The following is a 25118-nucleotide window of genomic DNA, read 5'->3' as shown; positions in this document are numbered from 1 at the left end:
AGTACAGGCAGATAATTTATAGACACGTGGGTATGCATGATCAAAATTTCTTACTGACAGGGTGTGCATTCAGAAAAGGTGAAAGGCCACATGGAGGCTAAGGCAGGAGAATTAAGGTCAGCCCTCATTTTATTTGCCCAACATAATCTAAGAAAGTGTGCCTTTCCATAAGGTAGCCTGCAGGCACCACTCTGGTAGTAAGCAGCAGGGTGAAGGAAAGGACCCAGTTTCTTAAATCCCAAGTTAGTGTTTTCTCTACAAGTTTTTTGGGGTAAAGGTGGAAGTAGAAATTAAATACGCACTGCAAACTAAGTAAAAAGCCAACCTTTGGATGAGCCATTAAACAGCCCAATCAGTAGCTTGAAAAATATGCACAACAGAGGACAATCTCCAGCAGCTTCAGAATTACTGTCTGAACAGGAAACCTCCATGTAGTACTTTTGCACTACCTCATTTGCAGGAAATGTTACACTATATAGAGTCCATTTTTAAGACATGTGTCCTTCCTCTCCCCGACTCACACACACACATCACCACCACATGCTCCAGCTTCTTTCAAATCATTCATTTCACCTCCAAGGAGGTGACACCATTTGGAACCAAAAATGAAGCGGCAAAATGTTGAAAATAAAAATAAAGCGGACTTTATTTAGAAGATAAAGGTGGTGGTATCAGTTTTGGTTAATAAAGTTGGGCTCAAGTGTTTTAACAGGTCTTTAACGCCATCACAGACTGGCATGCCAAGAGCATTCTGAATGCCAATTACAGACTGAAGTTGTTTCGAAAACCAAGATGCTATCAAAAGCTGATGGAGTTTGGATTTCTCTTAAAGTCAGACTAACACACTTCTCAAATATAAGAGTGACTAGATTACTTGGTTCTGAAAGTGAAAACACTACACTGAGCCATTCCCCTCCCTTTCTCCACAAGTCCCTAAGGCAACATTACAGTTGCCTCTTGACAGCCAACATTTCAACATTTCAACAGAGGGGAGCTGAAAAAATGAAAAGCAAAATTAATAAATGTAATTGTAACTGATATAGGCAGCTGCCACTTGTGGCAAACCAAAGCCTAGTCCGATGCCCATTTTCTTCACATTTGCACTGACATCTTCCTAAACAGACGGTAACTACATTCTTGAAGTAATGTGCCAAGACTAGGGTGGGGAAGGCCCAGAGAGAGTGGACAGAATGCATTTTGCATCCAGTTGCCTTAGATGGTATAATCAATTAAGGACAAATACCCAGACAATGGAAAACCCACAAGCCAAAGGTAACTAGAAAAGAGGATTAAATGCATAACCAGTGCAGAATTACTGTGAGGCACCAAGACCACAAACCAACCAGCCTATTTCCCTCCTCTCCATCACTGGATGGATCTGGGAGAAAGCATTAATAACAGCACTTGTCAACTGCTTCCCTGGAACAAAACACACGGAAGGTTTTGTTTTCATTATGGTTCTTGGTGTACTTTATTCCCCTGCTGTCTAGCTAAGCAGCCCACACAGGACAGAAATGGGTAGCACTGAGGAATGATCAGATTTTTTCTCCCCAACATTCCTGCCATATCCCTAAGCCCTGATCAACCCCTATCTACCAGGAATGGTTAGTGTATCATCCTCTCCTTCAAGGAACTAAAATTTAAACAAGGCATTAGGCGGCCAGGTCTCTTCTTAGTAGGACTTAAGAGCTGGTGCAAACTCTTCATTCACAATGGAGCGTCTTTTCAAACACCTGGATATTTTTTGTACACTGGTTCATAGATCGGCACTTGACTTTGAACCTGGCACCAAAAGGCACAATATCTGATACCCTGTACAAGAGCTATTAGAGATGCTGCCATATGGATGGGCAAAAACTGAGCCAATCCCACTTATGAATGGAGGGCTTGGACAGGGAGGGGAAAATGGCAGAGAGAAAAACATAAGCCCATATTTTTTGCCAGAATGGAAATGAAAGTGGGAATTTAAGGTCTTATTTTTTAATCCTCAAAATACCAGGAAGCATTTTAAAAGCTTCCTTGTTGTTTTTGAAAGCAGCATGTTCAAAATGCCAGCAAAAACTCCTAGTAACTGCAAAACCAAGAGGATCAAAGCTTACCGACATCCCTCCTTATTGCTGAAAGATTCTAAAACCCAAATTCAGGGTGCCCTGTTCCCTTGTAAAAGGGAAAATAATTAAGTCTGATTTATGGTTATCATAGCACATCACACTTTTAAAAAAATATTAAAGAGTGTGACCAGGGGAATGTTTGATACCATTTTATTACTCTTCAACTTCAGTGGAAAAATATAACCTTTTTCAAGTGCCACTTTCATCACAAGAGTTCTAGTCTATATATATATATATGTGTGTGTGTGTACATATATATATACTTTTATATATATATATAGTTTTTTGTTTTGTTGGTTAGTTGGTTTTGAAGTGCAGCAAGAGACCAATACCGCAATGTAGTCAATCAAATAAAAGAGAACAGAAGGCCAAGCAGTTTCCAAATGGTTATTTTATCAGATTGTTTGAACATTAAATTTATCCTTGTTTGCAATCCAAAATAGTTACCTGAAGTTTGCTCTGTGCGTGTGTATGTTTACTTTTATTGTATATTTGTTTTCTAAACTCTTTGGCACAATTTTCTGGGGGTGTTCAGACTGCCACGATACATGTCAGAAGAGAACTTTTGTGCTGCCAATTCTAAGCATGTAAATTTTGATTTGGGTTGTGGCTTTCTTTTGTTTTTGAAGCCTGTGTTCTTTATTTGTAACAATTGTATTTTTATTTTTTCTATATCCTCTAACTCCAGAGTTTTCTTTTTCTCCCCCCTCCCCCCACTTCTACATTCACAGTTGAACCATATTATTAGGAAAGGCGCCTTGATGAAAAGATCAGGATGGGAGCTCTGAACATTCGTCAGTGTTTTCCCTAGAAGATAATTAAAACAAAAACACCTAAAGAACGTCTTTCCTTTTTTTTTTTTTTTTACATCTCTTGTGCTGCATCAGTAGACAGAACTTCAGTTAGTTTTATGAAATGCAATGTCTAACCCCTTTTTTTCCTGGGAAAAAGAAACTGCAATGACTTGAAGTTGAGAATGTGGATACCGCCTCACTCACACACACTCATTCTCAGACTGTAAAGAATCCCTCACCCTCCTTTTAGCCGGCACGCATACAGTACCGTGTGGCAAAGGTACACCAAAGGTGGGCTTGAGACCCAGGCTCCATCTTTCGTATCAGTAGCAAAGGCCAGGCTGCCTTTTACAACAAAGCACCACAGCTGAACCCAGTCCCTCCTCCTCTCCCAAACTAGTCATTCCACTCGACACCGGCCAAAAGACAGAAAAGCTAGTCCTAAGCCTCTCCTGGGAAGAGATAACTTTCTTTTTTTAAGTAAGTAAATCCATCATTTTTCTCTTTTCCAAGATGGCCGACGTTATGGTTTTCTACGAAGTCAGTGCTTACTTAGCTCACTAACAGCGCTGCTGTTGGCGGCTGCGGCTGCTGCTGTGGCAGGATTTTCAATGTGGTGTGTTTTCAAGCCTCACTCACTCATCCTCTCATTCCCAAACATTCAGCATCCGTGCACACTCCTCACTTCCGGGTTTTTCAAAAGATTGGAGATTTCCAGTGGGGGTCTCAGGTTATCATCCCAATGGTAACAGATCTAAAAACAGATGGAAAAAAAGTCAATCTCTGAGATCACATAGAGTCGGTAGGGCCAAACATCTCTCTGATTCCTACAATTAAGTGCTCATACACCTGAACTGAATTTGTCAACTTTTCAAAGACTGATTATTTTTCTTCTCTTCCTCTGTGCCATCTAACTGCTCTCATTAGCACCTACATCAGAGTGTGGAAGAGGAAGTAAAAAGATAAAACTCAAAAATAGCCGATTTTACTGAGATCAGTGAAGTAAGATAATTGCAAGGAAAATTAAACTATATTTCTAAGCAGGGGTCAGAAAACTCTGACTTTGGATATATTCTGTTGAGCTAAACAATGTCTGAAAGCATTGCAGTCAAGAAAGAAAAGGGCATGGAATAGGGAATACAAGTGGAAAAGAAAATTATGGGAAAATGCCTTTATTGATGACCTTATTAGGGGCCAAATAATGTGGAGACTTTAGTGAATTCTAGTTATAGAATTTCGGTTCTTCATCATCATGAAAAAACAAATATTTGGTTTAAGGAAAGACTGAAGATGCCTGACCCTTCCACTAGTAAAGGGCTTAGGAACAAAGGCCTGGCTCAGAAGCACTTATATGGAAACAAGTACAAAAAAAAAAAAAGCCAAAGAAAAATAGCCCCAGTCAAAGCAGTCTAAATAAAATGCTCCTCCTCCCTAAGAAAGCAGAAGAGGAAAGTGGAGATAAGCTCTTACCAAGCTTGATTCTTCAGTTTCCTCAGTTCTTTTGTTGCCCAGGTAGCAAGGGTTTTTGCTTTGTTAGTCTTCGATCTCCGTCCTTCAGTTAACAGTTCATGGATCATTGGCCTAGCTTCTACTAATTTCAGTACATCCTTTCCAAATGCTGTACACAAGTCCCTGTGAAAAATAACACACCTAAAAACGAGCTCCTGGCCTGATGCCAAAATCATGTGAGCCCTCCAAACCAGTGCTAAGCTAGCTATGGGTTTCTTAGTATCACCTTTTAAAACTGGAAGAAATTTAAGAAATAAGTCTAACACTTGCCTTCAAGAGATGAAAAAAAAGAGGTCTAAAGAAGCAGAATGACTTACCCAAGTCATTCCACAGCTAATCCATGGTAAGATCAGAACTATAACCCTAGTCTTTGAGCTCAAGACCAATGTTCTTTTTTCAGAAGATGCCACAAAACCTATCAGTAGAGGAGGCTCAACAGGCAATCTGTTGGCCAACATGAGAATATGGGATGGACATAGATGTGATGCTGCTTCTACACCTCTGAGAACTTACTTCATAAATACTTTAGTGGGAAAAAATTAGAAATCTGGAGGGTCTGGAATGAGGCTAAAGTCTTCAATGAATTATTTGTGAAACATCAAAACAGAACACCATGGATTCTATTAAAGAAAGGAATCTCAATACTAAATAAGCAAGCAATTATCATCCCGATTACTCTCAAAACTCTTTACTACACGTTTTCACTTTCCATGAGAAGTTCTCTTCAGCTATTGGAAGCATGATATAACCTACCCTATCAGTCCAGCAGCACAAGCTACTACTCCGTCTGTATGATCCTCATCTCCAGCAATGTGGTCAATGAAAGACAGAATAAATTCTACTCTGGGTTGTACCAGCATTACATCCGCTATAAAAGAAAGAGAAGATCTGATGAACTTGTCCCACATCTGGCAGGACTACACCCCCTTTCAAAATTTCCAAAGTGTCTACTCCCATCAGGCAGGTGTCAGACTGGAGAACAAACTGGACACAGCTAAATCAAATTATTCTTCCTCAGATTAAGATATCATTCCTCAAGTCTGACAGAAGAGACAGATCATCCTCGTCTCATAAGCAGATATAACATAGAAGGAAAACGGGACCTTTCCTCTGAGGCCATGATCTTAAAAGGGTGAAGTACAAATATTCTCCCAATCAACAAAGAAACAACAGATAGAGGAAATCCGATCCCCCAATCCTTGTGTTCAGTTGCATGAGGTGGGGGAGGGGTTCAACAACTGTCACTCATGGTTGGTGCACATGCAATCAGCACCAATAGCCCTGCTGTATGTGTCCCACCCCTGCAATGCTCAAGAAATGTTAGACAAAGCAGCAGGTGGAAGGGGGAGCATAAATAATAAAAGTCTATATTCCTCCCCCAAAGTTACTCTCTTCATTAGGGCACTGTTCCTCCTCCTCCCTTTCCTTTAAGCAATATAGTTTACAAGTAAGTTACAGAATGAAAGCGCCCATTTGGCTAAGTGCACGCTGAACTAAGCCAGTTGGGATTTATACTCAACGGTGTACGTTCTCCTGGTCTCCCTTCAATCCCTGGACGATTCCAGTATAGGCTTCCAAGCAGCCTTCCCTTAGCTCATTCAGATAATCCACCATGTCATAGTCTGACTGTAAGAAATAAAGAACAGAATCTATCATACTGATAGCCTTTAGCTGTATGTTTGTCACAAGTCCTGCTTCTTCAATCAGGGCTGGACTGAAAGATAGCTTTAAGCTTACCTTGTCCACTTGGGCTTGGGAAGCCTGCTGAAGAGTATTCAATACAACCTCTAGGTATTTTTTAAACTCTCCACCAATAGCAAGGGCGATATCACCAAACACTGACAGAATCTGTGGCTTCACAGACCTGTGGACATTCTCATTCTGACAAGGAAAAATACAGGAAAAGAAATTAACAAAAGTCAAAATCTGGTCTAAAGACTCTATTTTTTTTTTATATAAGCAACTACTAATATAGACCTTAAGTATAGACCTTAAGGACATACACAAAAATTAACAGTGGTTACCTCTGGGTTGGGGGATTATATATTTACTTTTCCTTTGCATTTTACTGGTTTTACTCCCCAAGTTCCATGCATTAAGCATGCATTCCTTTAACTGCATAATCTTACTTTAGAATTGTCTTGTGAAAACGAACAATTCCCTTCATAAGCCCACAGCCAACATTCTGGGAACTTAAAGCTCCCTGTCATAGATCTTGAGGTTTAACTATCTTTCCAACCAGTGATTTCTTCAAATACTGGCAAACTGGATTGTGTGTGTAGATACTCACCCCCAAATTCTCCAGTAGGAGCTGCATCACCTCATCACAGAAAGGTAAGATGTTGGATTGCAGGGCACGGCATAAGTCCCCCACTAAGCCCACAGCTGCCAAACAAACCTGAAAAGAATCAAGGAAATAATATCTCAAACAGAAAAGGCTGCCTGCAGGGGTAAGGCATTATTTTTACCTAGCTACTTGTCCTTTTTCGCTTGAACCTGGAGTCAAAGGGGGAAAAAACCCTCTCTGAGATTTATTTTAACACTATGGCAGGAAGAGAACTAGGACTATCAGAAATATCGTTAAGAAAGGACAAAAAAGACAATGCCCTCTAGAAATGGTGGTGTCTTTTAAAAAACAAACTGTTCCTAGGGTGCTACTCTGCACTGATACATCTAATATCTTTTTTTCTTACTACTTCTAGTTCAGAAACTCAAGGCAACAAATAAAATAGCTCAACACTTGGGACAATACACAGGAAAGAACTACCTGGGCTACAGGAAACTGACCTTGTACCACAATAACTATCAGGTATAAATGAGAATATAAATGTATTAGTTGACCCTTGAATGACGTGAGAGTTGGGGTACCAACACCTGTAGTCAAAAATCCACGTATAACTTTCACAACACTTGAGCCCACAACAATGGCAATAGGAGATGGCTATGAAATTATTACAGTAGTGCTGTGTATATTCCAGTTAATTTCTTGCAGTTGTGAATTAAATACTCCATCTTTACATTTGTTTACATTTCTCTTGAATGTAAATGATGCCATGTATAGTCTGTATGCATTAAGTTTTGATATACTTAACTTTTTATAATAGATCTGTGTATATTTTATGGTAGTAAATGATAAAATAGGCTAGTATCTACATATATTTTATGCATTCACGACATACTTAACGTTCTCTTAATTTTTTTCAATATATTTCTAGGCTAGGCTGTGTTTAATCTGCAAGCTTTTTCAAATCCAAAAAAATTTTCTAATGTATTTATTGAAAAAAATCTGCATAAGTGAACCCGCATAGTTTAAACCCACGTTGTTCAAGGGTCAACTGCATTTTGAAATGCACAGCCTACCTGGTACTCAGCATAATTTTTCAATCCAATGCCCAGGAAGGGTTTAAAGGCCTCCATGTACTTTAAAAATTCACCACCCAACACTGTAAAGAAACAAACCATTACTACCACAGGATATCCTCACAGAAATGAGAAAAAAAATAACCATTCTGGCTCTCTCAAAATGTATTCAATCCACTTAACAGGTTGGGTAGATTATGAGTTAATTATTAACTCTACCATGAAGACATTAAAGGCTGCCTTGGACAAGCCTAATTTATAACTGTTGGAAGAGCCTAACTTTTACGTCCTGGAGATAATGCCACATGTCGAGTGGGATTTCACTCTGGCTCAAAAAACCAAGTGGTATGGCTCTCAAGGAAAGTCAAGATTAAATTGAATTGGTTGAGCTAGCAATACTGCCTCTTGCCTACCTCTTCATCTGATTATAACATGTATTCTTTGGAAGCTAGCTCTAAAACAGGGTCCCTAGGCAATTCCATCAAAGACTGACTTAAGCCAGTCAGGAAAAACAGATGGGGTTTCATATCCAAATCAGCCAATCCAGAAGCCAAAACGAATTGCTGTGCCCTGTCAGGGTGGTCACATGTTGCCATACCAGTTGGACATACGCTCTTTATGCTACAAGTAAGTCCGGTCTTCAAGGGAGTGGTCCACAGATAATGGCCCCAGTAATATACAGGCCACCTTACAGGCCACCCATGAAGAAGTATTCCAGGTTTCTGAAGTGCTCTTTAATGACTCTTTGAAGAGTCTTAAGTCAGACATGGCTTCTCCAAAGCAATTTTGCATAGTCAGACATTTAACAACCAGAAAATCAACTAATTCCTAGAACTCACTCAATATTTCATTCCGTCCTATACCAGGCACCATAATGTGTGAACCGGAGTCCAATGCATTAAAACCCAAACAGGAGGTACCAAAGTGCCAGGAAAGAAAACAGAAACCTTTGCTTCCTCCATCCTTGGTAGGAGCCAAATGTCAATAAAGCAGGTAGACTTTCAGGGAAAAAAGAAACCTGGATAAATATGAGGTGGATAACAGTTTTCCCCAATAAGATTGCCAAACTGAGTTGCAAACTGGCTCCCCATTTACTTTAAGGAGTGGCAAGGCAGTTACACACAAATTTACACTTACATTCAATCCAACTTTGAACTGACTTGTGCCTCAGTACTTAAGAAAACAGGACTATGCTTTCTACGGTCAAAATTTCTTCATGGCCATTAAAACTCTTACGTTCTAAAGACATACCCTGGCCAATTTCAGCTCACTGACCTTCCACCAGTGTGCTAACTGCCATTAGGGCATCCTCTTGAACTCCTCCAGACCCAGCTGTGCTTTGGAACATCCTTAACAGGGAGGCCATGACAACATCCGATATCTGCAAAGCATCTTGATGCTGCACTTTCCGGAGAACATTCTGTGAATTGTACAAGAGTTCAGGATCTGTTGATTCCAAATCCTCCAATAAGAACAATGTACCTTTGTTTTTTTGATCAATTAAGTCCTTTGAAATTTTTAGAAAAGCCAAACATACTTTTTATGTTCAAAAGTTTTGACAGTGTAAATCATCTGCAATAAAGCACACATTTTAATATTTTTTCTATTTCCCAATTCAGAACAAACACGAGACGATCTTCCATGGTGCATAAACCCATATCCTCTGCATTTCATTGATGCCTGACAAACCTGTCAGCAGCCTCCATATTCCAGCCTTATTATTTCACTTCAAAGGACATGTCATATAAGAGTTCTTACTCAAACAAAAAACAAACCCTTCCTATATCCTAACTCATTTACAGATGGTCAAGAAATAGTCTTGATAAAATGAAGCCAACCTGACTTTTCCTAATTCACTATTTCTCAAACTTTCCTCCTTACCCTTTGTTTTTCAACTGGTGTTATTGCATCATTCCTCTATTTGTCTGATGAATAAGGAAACACACCTAACAGTCATGCTTGAAAAAAATAAGTTCGGAGTAAGAAAGAAGAGGGAATTCATAGGTAAGATGACCTGTTACCATCACTCAACACTAAAATCTAATACTAACTCAAGCATTAGACAAGTTCCAGAGTTTTCCTGTTCTCTGAAGGGAATACATCCTCAGTCACTGCATGTCTCCAATTATGACTGGAGTGACATTTTAATTATCTCAGCCTCTCAGAAAGTCTACTGTGAACACTAGATACTATAACAAAGTTTCCAACAGCAACTGTTATTTCAAAAGATGGTAGAAACTCAAGGCTGTATTTTTAGCCGAGTGAACTACAGCTGGGAACCATATTTAAGTGGGCTACGCTTGGACAACCCAATGAAAACCAAAGACTAAAAGTTGCCAAAACAGTTGAATAGCTAGGAAGACCACCACAACCCGAGCAGTTTCCTTCACTACACTGTGCAAAAGGCAAATTTCATCTTTATAGTCAGAGAACAAGGGAAAATGAAAAATTACTCTCCCAATCAAACACAGACCAAGGCTTTTTCAGAAAAGCTTCTGATCAGCATCATCTATGTCATTTCAGATTTCTGTGTATACATGAATTTGCCATCTTGGGATAGGATTCTCTTCCCTGGAGTTATTAAGTGACATGGCATCAATCATACCTGAAGAGTTGCGCAGAGTAAAGACTGAAGGTCATTGAACTGGATTCTATCCGATGTGCTCTGGATATGTGACTACGAAGAAAAAATCATCGTGTTCTAAATAAACATCTTCTAAAAGGGCTCTAATCTTTACTGATGCTAATGTAGGAAAATAAATAAAAAACTATGTATATGGCGTAACACATGTATGGGTAAGTTGATAAGCAATGTAAACTTTAAGTCACAACATTTTTTGCATAAGCCTCATATCTTTCTGAGAAAATATAATACTTAAAACACCAAAAATAGAGAAGAGCCTTGAAAATAGAGCTATGTGTTAGAAGTACTGCATCTTTCCCATCAACAGCCAGGAACGCCCTAAATCTCACCTCCATCTGAAGCACTTGCTGAAGTCTTTCCATGATGACTAGAGTAGTTTTCTGAACTGCAGGGTAACAATCCTTGGCACTGTTCTTCACAATTTCCATCAGAGATTCGTATGCAGAACTCCTCAGGTTGTTCTGGTGTCCGTCAGGTCTGTAAGGAACACATAGCAAACATCTTAAAGTCTCAACTGAGAAAGGGCAGAGAAGCTATTATAATGTAGATACTGTCTCACCAAAAGTAAAGACCCAGAAACTGATATGGTTACAGACCTCATTTGAGTTTGGCAACACAAATAACCAAGAATTAAAATTTCAACCTTTGAGCCAATGGCTATGTTTATTATGGTCTCCAGACTTGGTTAAACTTTAGAATGGCCCTTTTGGAAATGGGCTAAAATTATAGGGAAAAAATTAAATTAAAATGATGACAACAGAAGAGGCTGCCGAAAGAGCTAAGGAAAAGATACTTGTTTGCTTCATCTATCTGTACAAGATGCCTTAATATATACTCTTAAGTGGAAATGAACTACGTAAGCCTGAAAGAATTTACACCCAGCCCTCTTCCTTAATGGTTTCTTTTGAGCATGGCTTTAGGTATAGCTCGCACAAAACCAAAATAATTCAAGGTTGTCTCCAATTTATAACCCCTTAAAACTACATTTCAATGCTCATTTACAAAACTGATTTAATGCCAAGTTCTTTATCCAATAGAATAAATGGCAGTTAATAATCTCATGTGGCAACTAAATTCATAACAAGAGCTACTATTTCTTATACCATAATAAAATACTCATACGAACTATAGAAATTGCAAAATGAAGGGACCTCTCTCGATCAATTTCTCTAAGTACAGAGGTGAGACTATTTCCTGACTTTAATTCTAAGCTGAAAAATTCTAGTTTACATTTCTCTTATTTAAACAAATAATCTACTATAGGAATCTTCTAATTCTTATTGAAATATTTCTATGATTAGGTTAGACAGCTCCCACACAGATGACAGAAAACACCATCCATTTCTGTGTAGTATCAGTTACCTGTCTGTGGTCTCCAGGAGCTTCTGAACTATGAGTTCAAAAGATGATGACAAGCAATAGGTAGCTGGTTCTTCCTGATCATCAGCTACATCTGCAGCTTCATAAGCAGCTTCGGCCAGACTAGAGAAAGCCTTAAACCCAGACAGAGTTAATATTAGCCCTGAAAAGAACCCCACTCTAGGATTACCTCATTTTTCCTTAAGATACCTTGGGCAGTTCCTTTCCAACAGATCTAAGAATAAATCGATGCTAGTGAATCCTCAACTTTTTCTGTCAAGGTCATCAAGAAAACCTAACATTTTATAGGTATCTTTAAAATTAAATGATTATTTATATTTTGTTTGTCCTACCCACAACTCTCCAAGCAGCAGAGTTCTTTTGCCTATCATAAACACCTGCCACTTCACTTCTCTTAATAATCACAGAACGGTTTTTAGCCCCATTTCTTCCTTATTTGAACTTCCTCCTCCACACCCCCAAACGTCCCTAATGAACTACATTCAACCTATACTGACTCAGCATTTAGTCCGCCTACCTTCCTTCCCTCTTGCCCCCTTCTCGACAATGGTACTTTTTGTGGCCAGCAGCTTTCTACCTTAATGAAAATGTCTTATCCCCAAGCAACTGAAAAAAGAAAACTCAGTCCAGACAGTTTTCCCACTGGGTTAGCATGACTGTTCTAAATGGTTCAGGAACCAGTCACCGTGAGTCAACAGATCCCACTGGCTCATGCAGTTGACATCTCCCCCACATTTTAATTGAAGAAATTAGAAGGGAGATGCTATTCAGAAAAAGCCTTCTAGTGAGGCAGACCCATTTCTCTCCCACACCTCCTACTTCCTTGCCAACGGCTCAGCCAAGATCCTTATCTAACCAGGAAGAAAATTCCTTACCCAGCACACATTTGAAGCCACTCTGGGTTCAGCACTGAGGCCCTCTATCAGACACTGCAGCAGGGGAGTCAAGTAGACATCATTGATGGCAGCTTCAGGGAGCAGTTCACAAATTCTGCCCACAGTCCATGCAGTTGTATCTCGAACAACTACACTGGGGTCTTTCATTAATTCTATTAGGGTGGGCATAGCCTGAAAATATGACAGTTATGAGCAAAGCAAAACAAAGATTAAAACTCATGTTAACTAACAACTTAGAAGGGGAAATTCTGGTGGTTAGGTTTTAACTCAAAGCATCAAGATGGTTTTGTCAAAAGTGAAAGTCTTCCTCTCTTCACCAAATGCTAGTATATAGTTTTATAAAAGTTCGGTATAAAAGCTTTCAGCAAGCAGTCTTTACTGAATTACTTAGGTAGAGATTTCAAGATGCAGCTGTGACAGCATTTGGCTATATCCTGAAAGGTTGAGTTCTCTATGTACTAAATGCGATTGATTATAATGGACTTGTGTCGTTTTTAATAGCAAAATAAGTACAAAAGTCCTATAATTTTTTATTATATGTCATTTTCCCCAAGGGACAGAATAATCACATCATTATAAGGAAATGTTTATGATATAGCACTAATTGAAAAAAACAAGTTATAAGACTATTTGCACACTAAGAACTCCATCCTGTTGCACATACATGCACACAGAAAAGGCTGCAAGGATAAATACCAAGAGCAGAGTGTTATCCCTCAGCAACAGATTATAGGCAACTTTCTTTTTTGCCTTTTCTGCATTTTTTTTAAAAAAAGTCACGATTTCTGTAATAGAAAAAAGCTAATTTTACCCTTCATTGGCAGCAATTAGCTATCTAGAAATCACCTTTGTGGATGACGTCTTACAGCTTTGTTTTTAAAATAAAGTCACACTTTCAAGCAAAAAGTTTAAGCAAACGATATCTCACTTTCTATCCCAAAACTCCCTCAGCTTCACCTGTATAACTAGTGGTTTGAGTTGGTTGGGCTCTGGTCCTTCCAAAATACAGCCAAAAGCCATCACTGCAGCATCCCGGTACCGCCAATCAGGGTTCTTGATGTGTTCTTTAATGAAAGGGAGGACATGTGGGACAATGTCATCTTCACAGCAGGTGGCCAGAAGCATGAGGCACACCCCTGCTGCTTTGCAAGGGTTCCAATCATCATCATCATCATTTTCATCCTGGAGAAAGAATGTGGCACTAGTTAAGTTTTTGTTCAAATACATCACTTTAACTCAAGAGATACTCTGACTATTCCTAAATGTCATTAAAACTTAAGCTTTGGGGACAGAAAGAAAATATGAAACTCTATATTTTAATCACTTCCACAAAGATTCATCACAGTACAAACTTTGTTAAACGAGATGCAGATAGAGGGAAAAGCCCACTCAGTACTAAACAATGAGATAAACAAATTTTTGAACTTCTGTAACTAGAATTACTTAGTATATGGACCTTTGTTCTGCCTTGTATTCTATATGTCCAAGATCATCCTTGTTGCATGTAACATGAGATGTGTTAATAATTGCTGTATTTCAATAAAAAGTTAAACAAGCAAACAGAAGAACCCAAACAGAGATCCCCTAAAATTAGAATTGAAGGTACATCTTCCTTATTGTGGCCATTCGCACACACAGTATTTAAGGCAGGATGCCTATGCAGTTTCAGATAATTACATATCTAAAGAATGATTTGTTCTCGAATAAGAAAAGCACAACCAAAAATATACAAAAGCAAAGATACTAAGGTCAAAATGTAAACAACTGTAAAACTGAAAGACGAAACAAAAATTTCAGGGAACACCAACTCCATTTCAAACCAATACATCTCTACTTATATTTTGAGACTGCTATATTGAAAGAGTCATGCACTTTCCCAAAAACAAATTTATATTCTTATGTACGAAGACATTTTGCAGTGCTCAAAGTTACAGCACTGCTGTCTCAGACTACTATCAGCTCTTTAGTAATATTTCACATGCACCAGAAGAGATGAGGTAACACAAAGAATCTTTCTAAACACCACATGGGGGGAAATTATACTGAATAAACTCAAAAGGAACCATGGCAATCAAGAATCACTTCTTATAAAAGAATTTCTGTATTTATTCATTAGACTCATGTCTTCATGAAGTCTTGTTACTTTTGTCCTGAATCTTACTAAATAATGTTAATTAATAATCATGAAGGATCAGATGTTTCTTTCATGGGTTGGAGTCCTTCATTAGAATCTGAATAACTCTTATCCAACCTCCACAGTATTTTAAAAGTATATACATATGTACACACATATGTGTACGTACACACGTACACACGTACACACACACACACACACACCCTCCCCCTCATGAAAATATCCCAGATAGTAGGAGACATTTGAGTGGCCTAAAACCAGCATCTCTCTTCCCAATTTTTCTTTATTGCAACTTTTATAGCATGTCTCTACTGCCAGTTTAAACAATGTAGCACTCAGGAAATAGGAGCATTGTGTGTGGCTCATTCCCTATCAAGACTGAAATATTCAGATCCAGTTCTCCACAAACAACTAAGAGACTAGAGCATCTTACAGATCCAGCTCAGCTGTTTCTGAGTCATCTATAACAGAACATTAACTAGTTGAAGACTTATTGAGTTCCTTCATGGAAACTGTTCCACAGCAAACCAATCCTTAATAAGATTTCATAGCTTACCTGGCTAGATTTGGAAGGTAACTCACCTGTTTAGTTAGTGTCTGTGTGAGGATTGGAACCAGGTACTGTAGTGCTCCCTTGGCATAAAACTTGCTGGTGTGCTCAGGGGGCCGTCCTTGTTCTGCTGCCTGAGGACAAACATAAAGCAAATTCTGGAAAGCCGCAAACAAGCTATGATACCAAAGGCATACAATGAGAGATGCCCAGGGGTCTGGTTCAAAAATACATGGAGCAAATGGTAACATTCGCTGTGATCTTTGAAGGTGCTCATTTTTTGGTCTACTTCAAGCAGATTCTTTTAGGCCTTAAAAGACCAAGGCAACCTTAAGAATTACGTTCCTTTCTCACGAGCTCAATTCATATTAACAAGCTGTTACCTAAGTGACTTTTAGATAGAGAGATGTACTAAGTTTACATAAGAATACCAAAGATAAGATTTTTTTTTAAGAGTACATAAAGACAAGGTTGGAAGCAAAGCTTGAATTCAAAGATTGTCAAGTGTATAACTAACCCCTTTCTTCATATCTAATTCCTTCACCAGAGTTAGTAAACTATCAATTACACACCCCATGCCTGCATTAGGACTTCCAAAAGGAAATAATTCAGCACCAGATGTCACCTTGTTGAACTTGTTGAACTGTGACTGCCTGCTGCCCCCTTGTGTTCACAGTACTAATATCAATACTTACAATGAATCATGCCTGACTGATTAGGAAAAACAGAAGATATCACATTGGGGCTTTGGCTAGCAGAAAAGTTCCAATCTCTACAAATGGAGATACTCTCTAGTTCCAGTCAGAATAAAGCTTTCCCAGAGAATAACAACACCACAAAGAATGTATATGTCCCAAAGCCCAGTTAAATAAACACAAACCGACTCTCTCCCAGGCTCACCTCTGAAGCCTCAATGGCCAAGTCCATTTCCTCATCACAGACATTGGACCAGAATTCTATCCCTTGTAGGGCCACTTCATCAATGTCACTTTTCATTGCTTCGATTGTGATCTTAAGAGAAGAAAACATGACACCCCATGCCCCAAATAAGTGGTGGTTCAAGTTAGACCCCTCCTCTAACCACGGACATTCAATTTCAAAAAATGTACATTTATGAAAGGCAGAAAGAGGAATCTGATTTTTAAAATACACTCTTTTTACCATCACAGAGAGAGCACATGTTTTCTTGGCACACTACTGATCAGCTTAAACATAACATGGGGACTCAAGGAATTTCTTTGATTTTGTAATATTAACTAAAAAATTACAGAACTGACAAAAACAACTAAGAATGATAGGCTTTGCAATTAGCTACACGCTCAAATACATAAAACAGAAATACTTACTGCAAAAAGAGCAGGACCCATATATGTCTCCATGTACTGATAATATAAGGACATTATCTTCACCAGATTCTGTAAGGCAGCCACTCGTACCTTTTACAAAGAAGAGTAAATGGTTTACCATTCAGCTGAATAACAAGGCAACCTGACAAAGATAAGTAACTATTTCATCCAAATGCATCAATAACCTAAAGGATCAAGCAAGGTACCTTTGAGTAATGTTATCATTCCCCGTAAAATCAATCTCTAACCTCAGTTTTTTCACTATCCCTATTTTTCTTTTCCTTCTCTCTCTCTTTTATTTTAAAGGTGCCCGTGGAAGCCATGGCAAGACAAAACTTACTAATGTCACTCCAGATTAGATGTTACTGCCACCTACTTCAAAAATCAAGGTTTAGGGTATAGCATTAGTGAAGCTGTTTCAATGGAAACAAAAAAACAATCACTTGAATAACCTATGGCAATTAAACAGCAAGGCTGATCCAAAACCCTTCGTCCTTTAAACCCTTTTTAAGAGGATGGCAACTTCCATTATGTTAACTTTCCGAGTCCCTGTTCTTCCCTCTTCTCCAACATGTTAAAAAAAAATTATTAGTCAAACCATATTTCTAAAGTCACTAGATTCCCAACATTTCAAACTACTATGCTGAGGTTGGCATTTTCTAAGAAAAATGAATGCAGATTTTTCAATGATCTCATACTTACCCTTGTGTCTGGACACTGTGTGGCTTCACAGACCACCTGCATAATAAAGTGCCTTTCGGACTGCAGAAACAAGAGAATTAGTAGAGTATAAACCATATAAATGAAGATTGTTAAACTATCCCTTCAAGAAAACTTCTTACCCACATAACTCTGGACCAATCAAGCAGCTTTTTCCTTCACATACTAATGGCACTACGAAAGCTATAAAGACTTTGCCCCCAGTGTCTACTATATGACCTGCCCTCAAAGGAGGTCTCTAATCTTTTAATCCCCAAAATGACCTTAACTAACATGACTTCATGGAGGAAGTAGATAGGAAAATGTAGGGCATAGGGTTTAAATCAGGATGGTTAACAAACAAAACTCACTTACATTAGAAAAATGTTTGTTATTTAAAATTTAAGAGAATTAAAAATATCTGCTTTATTTCAGAGACAAAACTGGTTTCCAGGGAGGTGGCAAATACATATCAAAAACGGTTAAGATAAGGGAGAACAGAATAATGAACTTTATTTGCTACTGTCCTAAGTCTTCCAAAACCTAAAAGGAAAAACTCTATTTTCTAAGCAATTAGAATTGCAGTTTCCTTTGGCTTCTTAAACCTCCCTACTTTGTCTAGTATAAGGCCAAGAAATGGCAAAAGCCCAGCTAAAGTGTCAACGAACACAAAAATACTTTCAGATCATATAATTCAGTAATTCCACTTCTGGGTATATATCCAAAAGAATTGAAACCAGGGTCTCAAAGATATATTTGTACATCAATGTTCACATAGCAGCATTATTCATAATGAATGGTGAGATGAAGTAACCCAAATGTCCACATGCTACAACATGCATGAAATAAGCCAATCACAAAAAGACATACTGTCTGATTCCACTGTTCATAACAAAAACAGAAAGTAATCATAGAAACAGAAAGCATAAAGTTGTCAGCAATTGGGAAGGGGAAATGGGGATTTGTTTAATGGATATAGTTTCAGTTTTGCAAGATGAAAAAGGCTGGCTGCAAAACAATGTGAATATACTTAAAAATGACATCTGCACTTAAAAATGGTTAAGATGATAAATTTTGTTACTGTATATTTTCACACAACTAAAAATAAGTAATGGGGAAATATTTTCAGGCAAAATAAACTTTATTCATATATTAATTTTCAAAAGCACCTTCCTCAGGAAGTATATAAAAATAGCTCAATTTCTATAATTAAAAAAAAAAAAAGTTGATTTAACTTTCATTCTTCACCCCCTAAATCTACACCTTTTTGTCAAAAGGCACTTACCTCTTTGTCAAAGTTTGCTTTGGTGAACTCCAGTGAGTTCAGGAGTGCATTAGTAGCTGCTAGCTTCACATTATTACTAGGCTCTTCTTTCCTCATCCCCTGGATTATGGCAGTCAGAATCTCATTGGATTTATCCTGTAGCTGCTCTGGGTCCTGAAATGAGCAGAGAAGTGCAGTGAATATAAAAATGAACTCATGACTAATCAGCAGTCCTTTTAAGTGTAAAATCCACTTGAGTGAGGATCATGACTTTCTCTGATCTTTTTCTACACGTTTCCATTTAGGGACAAACCACCTGCAAAATATCCCAGGGTCCAGTAGTCCAAAATTGAACTGAAACAAGTTAAATACGTCAATTCATCTTTGCTTCTTAGCATAATGACTCTGAGCATGAGATAATAATGGCTTTTTTTTTCCTTCTGTGCAAATGGAGATGGCAGTCTAGTGTTTTTTCCAGGCCATCTGTACCAACTTAAGTAAAGTTTTGGAACATCGGAGAGCCAAGGATCAACACCTGGGCAAAATATCTAAGGAGTCTAAGTCCAGATCAAGTGCTATGGATTTCTTTGCTTCAAGTCTGTATATCAAAACAGACACCAAGAGTGGTAACCTCCACAGCAGCAATAGTCCTAGGAGGGCTGCATTAACATACTGTATTGTGGCTAAACCAACTACAGCAAGAGCTGGCAAACTGTTCCTATGAAATAGTCAATGAAAATGTAACAGCATCCATATTACACCAAGGACTCCGAGAAAGGGATCAATTCAGAGAATTGATCAAAGATAGAGAATATCCTTAAAAGTCTAGAATCTATGTCTCTCCAAACATATGGATATCCATTTTGTTTGTGGTCCTGAAGTCTCTTAATTTTAGGGCATGATTAGCAACATGAGAGGATAAGTTAACCATCCAAATATAGAAGTCTAAACTAAAATAAAGCAGTCCTACTTTCAATATACTCTGTAGTAGCTTGGTGTTCTTTATGATATGGTAAAGATAATTCTAATATGCACATCACAACTAGATGGAAATCACAGTTATATGTTACATAACGTCACATGGCACTTACTATATCTTGGCAAATGTAACCAATAGCTTCCAATGTTGACTCTTTCATGTGCTCCGTGCTGTTGGGGTTTGTGACATTGGCCACCAGCTGAGGAATGAGTTCTGGCCACTGGTTCACTGGGATCTCTGCACAAGCAATACCAGCCACACACTGCGAGGCAGAACTAGGCCGGTAAGTTTCTGTGCCCAAAGTCTGCAAAACCTATGTATGCACATACAAAAAACAAGATGAAAGATATCAATTTCTAGTACTATGTGAACACATTTTGCCTACCACAATACCTCTTATATCCATCTCTGAATTTTCTATAACACAGAAAAGTATAAAAAGGCATATATATTATATATCAGCTGTCAAAACAAAAAGCCAGCATCAATATTGACAGTAAAATAATCGACACTATCTCAGACCCCAAGAACAAAATCAACCTTCCTCTACTTCCAAATGGAATTCTTCAAAGCCAGACACTTCACTTCAACTTTCAACGTACAGTGGGAAGGTAGCAGTTAGAAGGGAAATAACATTAAAAATCTGAGGAAACAACAAAATTTACCTTCCAGGCTCCTTGGTGGTATAATGGAAGGATACACACAGCCTTGTTTTGTGGATAGAAAAGTGTGGGATTTTAGAATGAGGCCACCTCTGGGGCATTCAAGTGAGTCTGATTCACAGAATAGATCACTGTCTAACCTCATTCAAGGAAAAGATCTTCCCACTCATGAAACGTGGAACAAACTTTCTTCCTCTGGTCATTGACAATTTAGCACTCTGGATGACTTTCATAGGAAGGCCTTGGTCAAATAACATCACTAGATGCAGATACAAAGTAACTGATGTTACCAATACATAAGAACTAAACCCTATTTAATTTTCCATCTAAAAGGATTTGTTCTGTTTGCCCAAGAATCAAAGAACTGTTCTCTCCACCATCAACAGATACCAAGTACTAGTCAGATATGCCAATTAAAACGAGATCCACTTGTCATTAAACATGTCTTGTTTGAAATGGTAATCATACAAGTATTTACATAAAGGGTAAAGGCACAGGTACAGATAAAAGAGGAAGCCACAATGGACCCAGGGTTAATCATTACCATGATCTGCTAATTCAGTCAATGAACTCACTAAGAATTACCAGTCCATTCAAAAGGCAAACAGTTAACTGTTCCTGGCATGAACACAGGACAAAGAATAGCTGCCAGATATTCAGGCCAGCTCTGCTGACTGGGCCAGGTCACTTAGTATACTGCTTTGTAGCTAATAATAATGAACTCCCCATCTTTCTCCCTTATAAAGAATATCATCATCCCTGTCTGCCCCCACTCCTAACAGCTCTATCCAATAACAAACAGTTCTGATTAATTCTAAATGAAAATTTTGCTCTCCAGGGATACCAGAGTTGGAATGGACTTTAGCAAAACTGTATTTCAAAAGCCTAAAAGGTGTGGGTGAAGATGAACTGTTCAGAATGGCAGGAGCTGAACAGGTATTAACCTAAGTCTGACTAAGAGGTCCAGTCCAGGATGCCTTTACCTGCACTGCACCATCTCCTAAGATATATGTGGAGAGTACTGAATCCCATCTACCTTTTTTTCCTTTAAATTGCTTTTAAAGACCCTTAATTAACATAGAGGTGATTTAGAAGCTACCAATGTCTAACTCCTGAGTACTGGAAAGTTACTTTTCTAAAACTAGGAGTGATTCTAATGATAATACTCAATGATCTGAAATAAATAAGAAACTAGCTATCGACTGTGTCCAAGACTCAGATTTCAAAAAAGAAATAACCACCAGTACTGGGAAAATATTAATTACCAGATGTGCTAATAAGAAAGGGAAAATGGCCAAGATAACTGCTAATTTTTGCTTCATGCACAAGAACTCAACAATGCCGATATAAATTCTTATTTAAATTTTAGAAAAATTTTGACGTTAAGAGTGATGTGCCAGAGGAGAAAGTCAGTTACAATTCCAATCATGTCATCTCATTTTGGACACTACAGTATAAGCATCAAGATTTGCAGTGATTAATGAAATAAACTTCATTGATATCAAATTACTAAAGGGAGGATTAAAATGCTACTACATAAGCAAACTCAATGAGGATAGAAACAGTTCTATGTATTCCAAAGAAGATTCAAGATAAGTTGCCTTCGTAACCTAGTTCCCTGTAATGAGTACTTCCACACAAAACTGGAGAAGAGGTACATAACTAGAAAAAGAAGTTACTGCCTAAAGGGGCACTGACTTACCCAATGCTGACACCTAAAAACAGGAAATAGTAAATATGTATATAACTATGACCTGCACAAGCACACATGGAATCCCCCATTGGTTTCCCCTCAAATACCAAGGACCAATGATGTCTGCACAGATACTTGACTTTTCCCCGCTTTGTGCCTTATCCATTAAGACAGGCTGTTAAAGAACTTCCTTAAAGAAAAAGCAATGCACATTGGTCCATACATTTTGAATCTTTTGTCACAGCTATTTATGGATTTCTAATTCAACAAAAAGGCACAAGAACTCCTTGATGCAGAGCAACAAGGGACATTCAATCGTCCACAAAATTATCAGCTCATTCTAAATGCCTTAATCAAAAGCCTGATGTTTACAAAGAAAGTTTTTCATAATTTACTAAGCAGATAAAAGTACCATTACTGTCAACCTTGTTTCACAAATCCTTGGGCTTGAAAGGCCCAAGAGATCATTTAATTCCCCTTCTGACTCCACATAAGGCCATGCCTAAAACACCGAACAATGAGAATTATCTACAACAGAAGTTCAGCAAGAGCTGGGAATGCTGGCTGACTGTGGGAGAATCACTTGAGAAGACAGTTTTAAAAATACCCCTGAGCCTCACATTCCAAATAAGAATTTCTGGAAGGAGTTTGGAAATACGTATTGTTAACAAATTCTGTAAATGATTTTGATAACTCAAGTTTGGAAACCATCAATTTGTATGCTACTCCCAATTCTTCAGAGATTCTACAAATTCTGGCCTCTAATTAAAGTTTCCCAAACTGCTGCAATCTACTTCAGTTATCTGAAAATAATTCCAATCCATTAATGGGAACGGAGAAGCTGAACTGAGAAAGATTTAAACCATATACAACTTTAATCTCCAAGTGAAATTTAGGTCCCAGAAACCTATTATACCATCAATTCTATCCCATACAAATGACAAGAGCTAGGCTATATATCCAAAAAGAGAGGAAAGTTACTTACATAATTCTTGACTTCCCGTCGAGCATTAGCATCAATAGCAAGCCACCTCTGCTGATATTGTGCCTTGATATCTGGATCTTTAGATGTCAAAGAGTTCTTGATTTGTAGACCAGCTGCAACTCTGGCAACCTGACTGTTTCCTGGATTTGCTAGCACTCTGGACAGTTCCACAAGGAAAGTGGGCTGTTAAGAAAAGATGCCTTGGTGAATGAAATTATCTCTCGGGAATTTTGCCAATTGAGGATAGTTTATGCATCGCCAAAACAAAATGGGGAAAACTTCAATTTTTTAGGACATATCATAACATCTCATCTACTTTAAGATTCCTATAAAAGTGTTAGTACATTAAGGAAGTCATCAATTTACTCATGGAGCCTCAGCATTTAACAGAGTTACTTATTTTCCTATCGATATCATTCTTAGTGCTAAAATCTTCACATTGGAACTCCCAGAATTAAAGCAAATTTGACAATCTGGTAGAGTACTTTTCTATGTACCTAGAAGAGTGCCTGGTACTCAATAAATATTTGCTGATGAATGAATAGAACAGGGTAAAAAGCTAAAAGTTTTTCTAAATTAAAAAAACCTTAGTCCAAAAGGAATGACACTCAGGGTGGCTTTTGATCTCAGGGAGGTAGGTAATATTGTATTAAAGGGAAATACCTATAAACCTAAAATACAGACTTAGGAGGCTGGCCCTATTTTAGTTGTGAATGTTCAGCAAGAGGTGAACAATGAAAGCAGATTCATAAGGAAAAAAACTGATAAATGTTTAGAAATAGGGGAAAACTCACAGCCAACAGTTAACACACTAAAGGTTCCTATACATTTTGGACTTGAGCTGTCCACTAAATATAATGGGTTTCTAAAAAACATACTCAATCTTTTGTAATGCAGATCTCTAAAACTACTCCCTTTGTTAAAAAAATTTAACATACTCTTCTACTCTGAAAAAAGCTGTGAGAAAGCTTTTCTTTTCCTGAAGTTAATAGGAAAAACCAAAAGCATAAAATTTATCATTAACAAGTTCTGCGATCACAGAAGATAATTCTTAAATTTTATTAATTATGTACCACTAAATATTATTAGTAATAAGATAAAGCTTCTTGCAAATTGGCAAAAGGAGAAACAGGACTATAACCCAAATGGAATTATCATTCTATAATAGTGGAAAAAAATCTTTCTATGGAAAGTTAAAGATAAAAAAGGTTACTACTAAAACCTAGCACACAAAGGGGAAAAAAAATCAAAGGCAATTTGTATAAAATAGGCCTCCTCACTTTCCTTTTTTGCTTACATTATTTGCTTGTCTAACACAAAGGAACACATTTGGTTACAGTGTTATTTAGACTTATTACCTATTACCTTTAAAAGATGTCAAGTATCATCCACCCTTCCCTCTGCTCCCCATCCCCCCAACAGGAGAGGGGCACCAAAGAGAAACACTGATGGCACAAAGGCTGTTTTAATCAGTCCAGCCCACGTTTTTATGCAGAACACCACAGTGGACTTCATTTTTTCTGTACCCCTTAAATTTGAAAATATGAAAAACGAGGAACTGTCTCTGTGCCTTAACATAGAAACAATTCCGATCTCAAGGATGAGCCTCAGCTTGTTGTATGGGTACAGATCAAGTCTCTACTCATCGAAGTGAAATAAAAGAAACACCCGAGAGACGAATAATCAGGCAGGAAAGGGAGAAATACTGCCGGAATGGGTCAAGAGGCATTCAGGTGCCAGGCCTGGCCATGAGCACAGACCAAGGGAGATAGGAAAGGGTAGAGCTCTGAAAAATAGGTGGAGAGAATCACAGGGGCCACGGGACAGGAAGAAGTCTGCCCCGGTCAGAACAGGGCGGGCAGCTGGGCTCGGAGCTTCCACATGGCCCCTAGGCCCGGCTCCCCCACCCCCACCCTTGCTGAACACGCAGCGCCGCGCAACCTAACTTCCTTTCCCTCCCTCTTTCTCCCTCCCGCTGCACCGCCGCCCTCAGGCCGCGCGACGATTGGGCAGCAGTCACCCCGGCGCGCCGCGTCATTGGCCAGCTGCCGGGGCCCGGGGCGGGACACACCCACCGGCTTCCCGATGGCGGGGTTAGGTTGGACCGGGTGG

At 38.5% G+C, this 25118-nt stretch overlaps 1 protein-coding gene across 1 annotated transcript in view; it reads right to left on the bottom strand.

Annotated features, from left to right (window-relative positions):
• Positions 1-628: 628 nt before the first annotated feature.
• The window catches only part of KPNB1 (karyopherin subunit beta 1), a 24814-nt gene continuing 324 nt past the window's right edge, over positions 629-25118 (bottom strand). The window contains exons 3-22 of the mRNA XM_006924739.3: positions 23007-23189; positions 19779-19979; positions 18709-18861; positions 17427-17486; positions 16725-16814; positions 16279-16389; positions 15411-15512; positions 13652-13876; positions 12674-12865; positions 11781-11911; positions 10748-10895; positions 10380-10451; positions 9050-9194; positions 7775-7857; positions 6705-6812; positions 6152-6295; positions 5935-6040; positions 5168-5282; positions 4376-4537; positions 629-3659 (exon numbers count right to left, since the gene is read on the bottom strand). Of these exons, the coding sequence (XP_006924801.1) occupies position 3659; positions 4376-4537; positions 5168-5282; positions 5935-6040; positions 6152-6295; positions 6705-6812; positions 7775-7857; positions 9050-9194; positions 10380-10451; positions 10748-10895; positions 11781-11911; positions 12674-12865; positions 13652-13876; positions 15411-15512; positions 16279-16389; positions 16725-16814; positions 17427-17486; positions 18709-18861; positions 19779-19979; positions 23007-23189 (2532 nt within the window). The 3' untranslated portion in view covers positions 629-3658. The remainder of the gene's footprint in view (positions 3660-4375; positions 4538-5167; positions 5283-5934; positions 6041-6151; positions 6296-6704; positions 6813-7774; positions 7858-9049; positions 9195-10379; positions 10452-10747; positions 10896-11780; positions 11912-12673; positions 12866-13651; positions 13877-15410; positions 15513-16278; positions 16390-16724; positions 16815-17426; positions 17487-18708; positions 18862-19778; positions 19980-23006; positions 23190-25118) is intronic.

Source organism: Pteropus alecto, unplaced genomic scaffold (assembly GCF_000325575.1).
Source record: "Pteropus alecto unplaced genomic scaffold, ASM32557v1 scaffold98, whole genome shotgun sequence".
Taxonomy (NCBI): domain Eukaryota; kingdom Metazoa; phylum Chordata; class Mammalia; order Chiroptera; family Pteropodidae; genus Pteropus; species Pteropus alecto.
The sequence above is the reverse complement of the archived record's forward strand: the minus strand, read 5'-3'. Positions and strand labels throughout refer to the sequence as shown.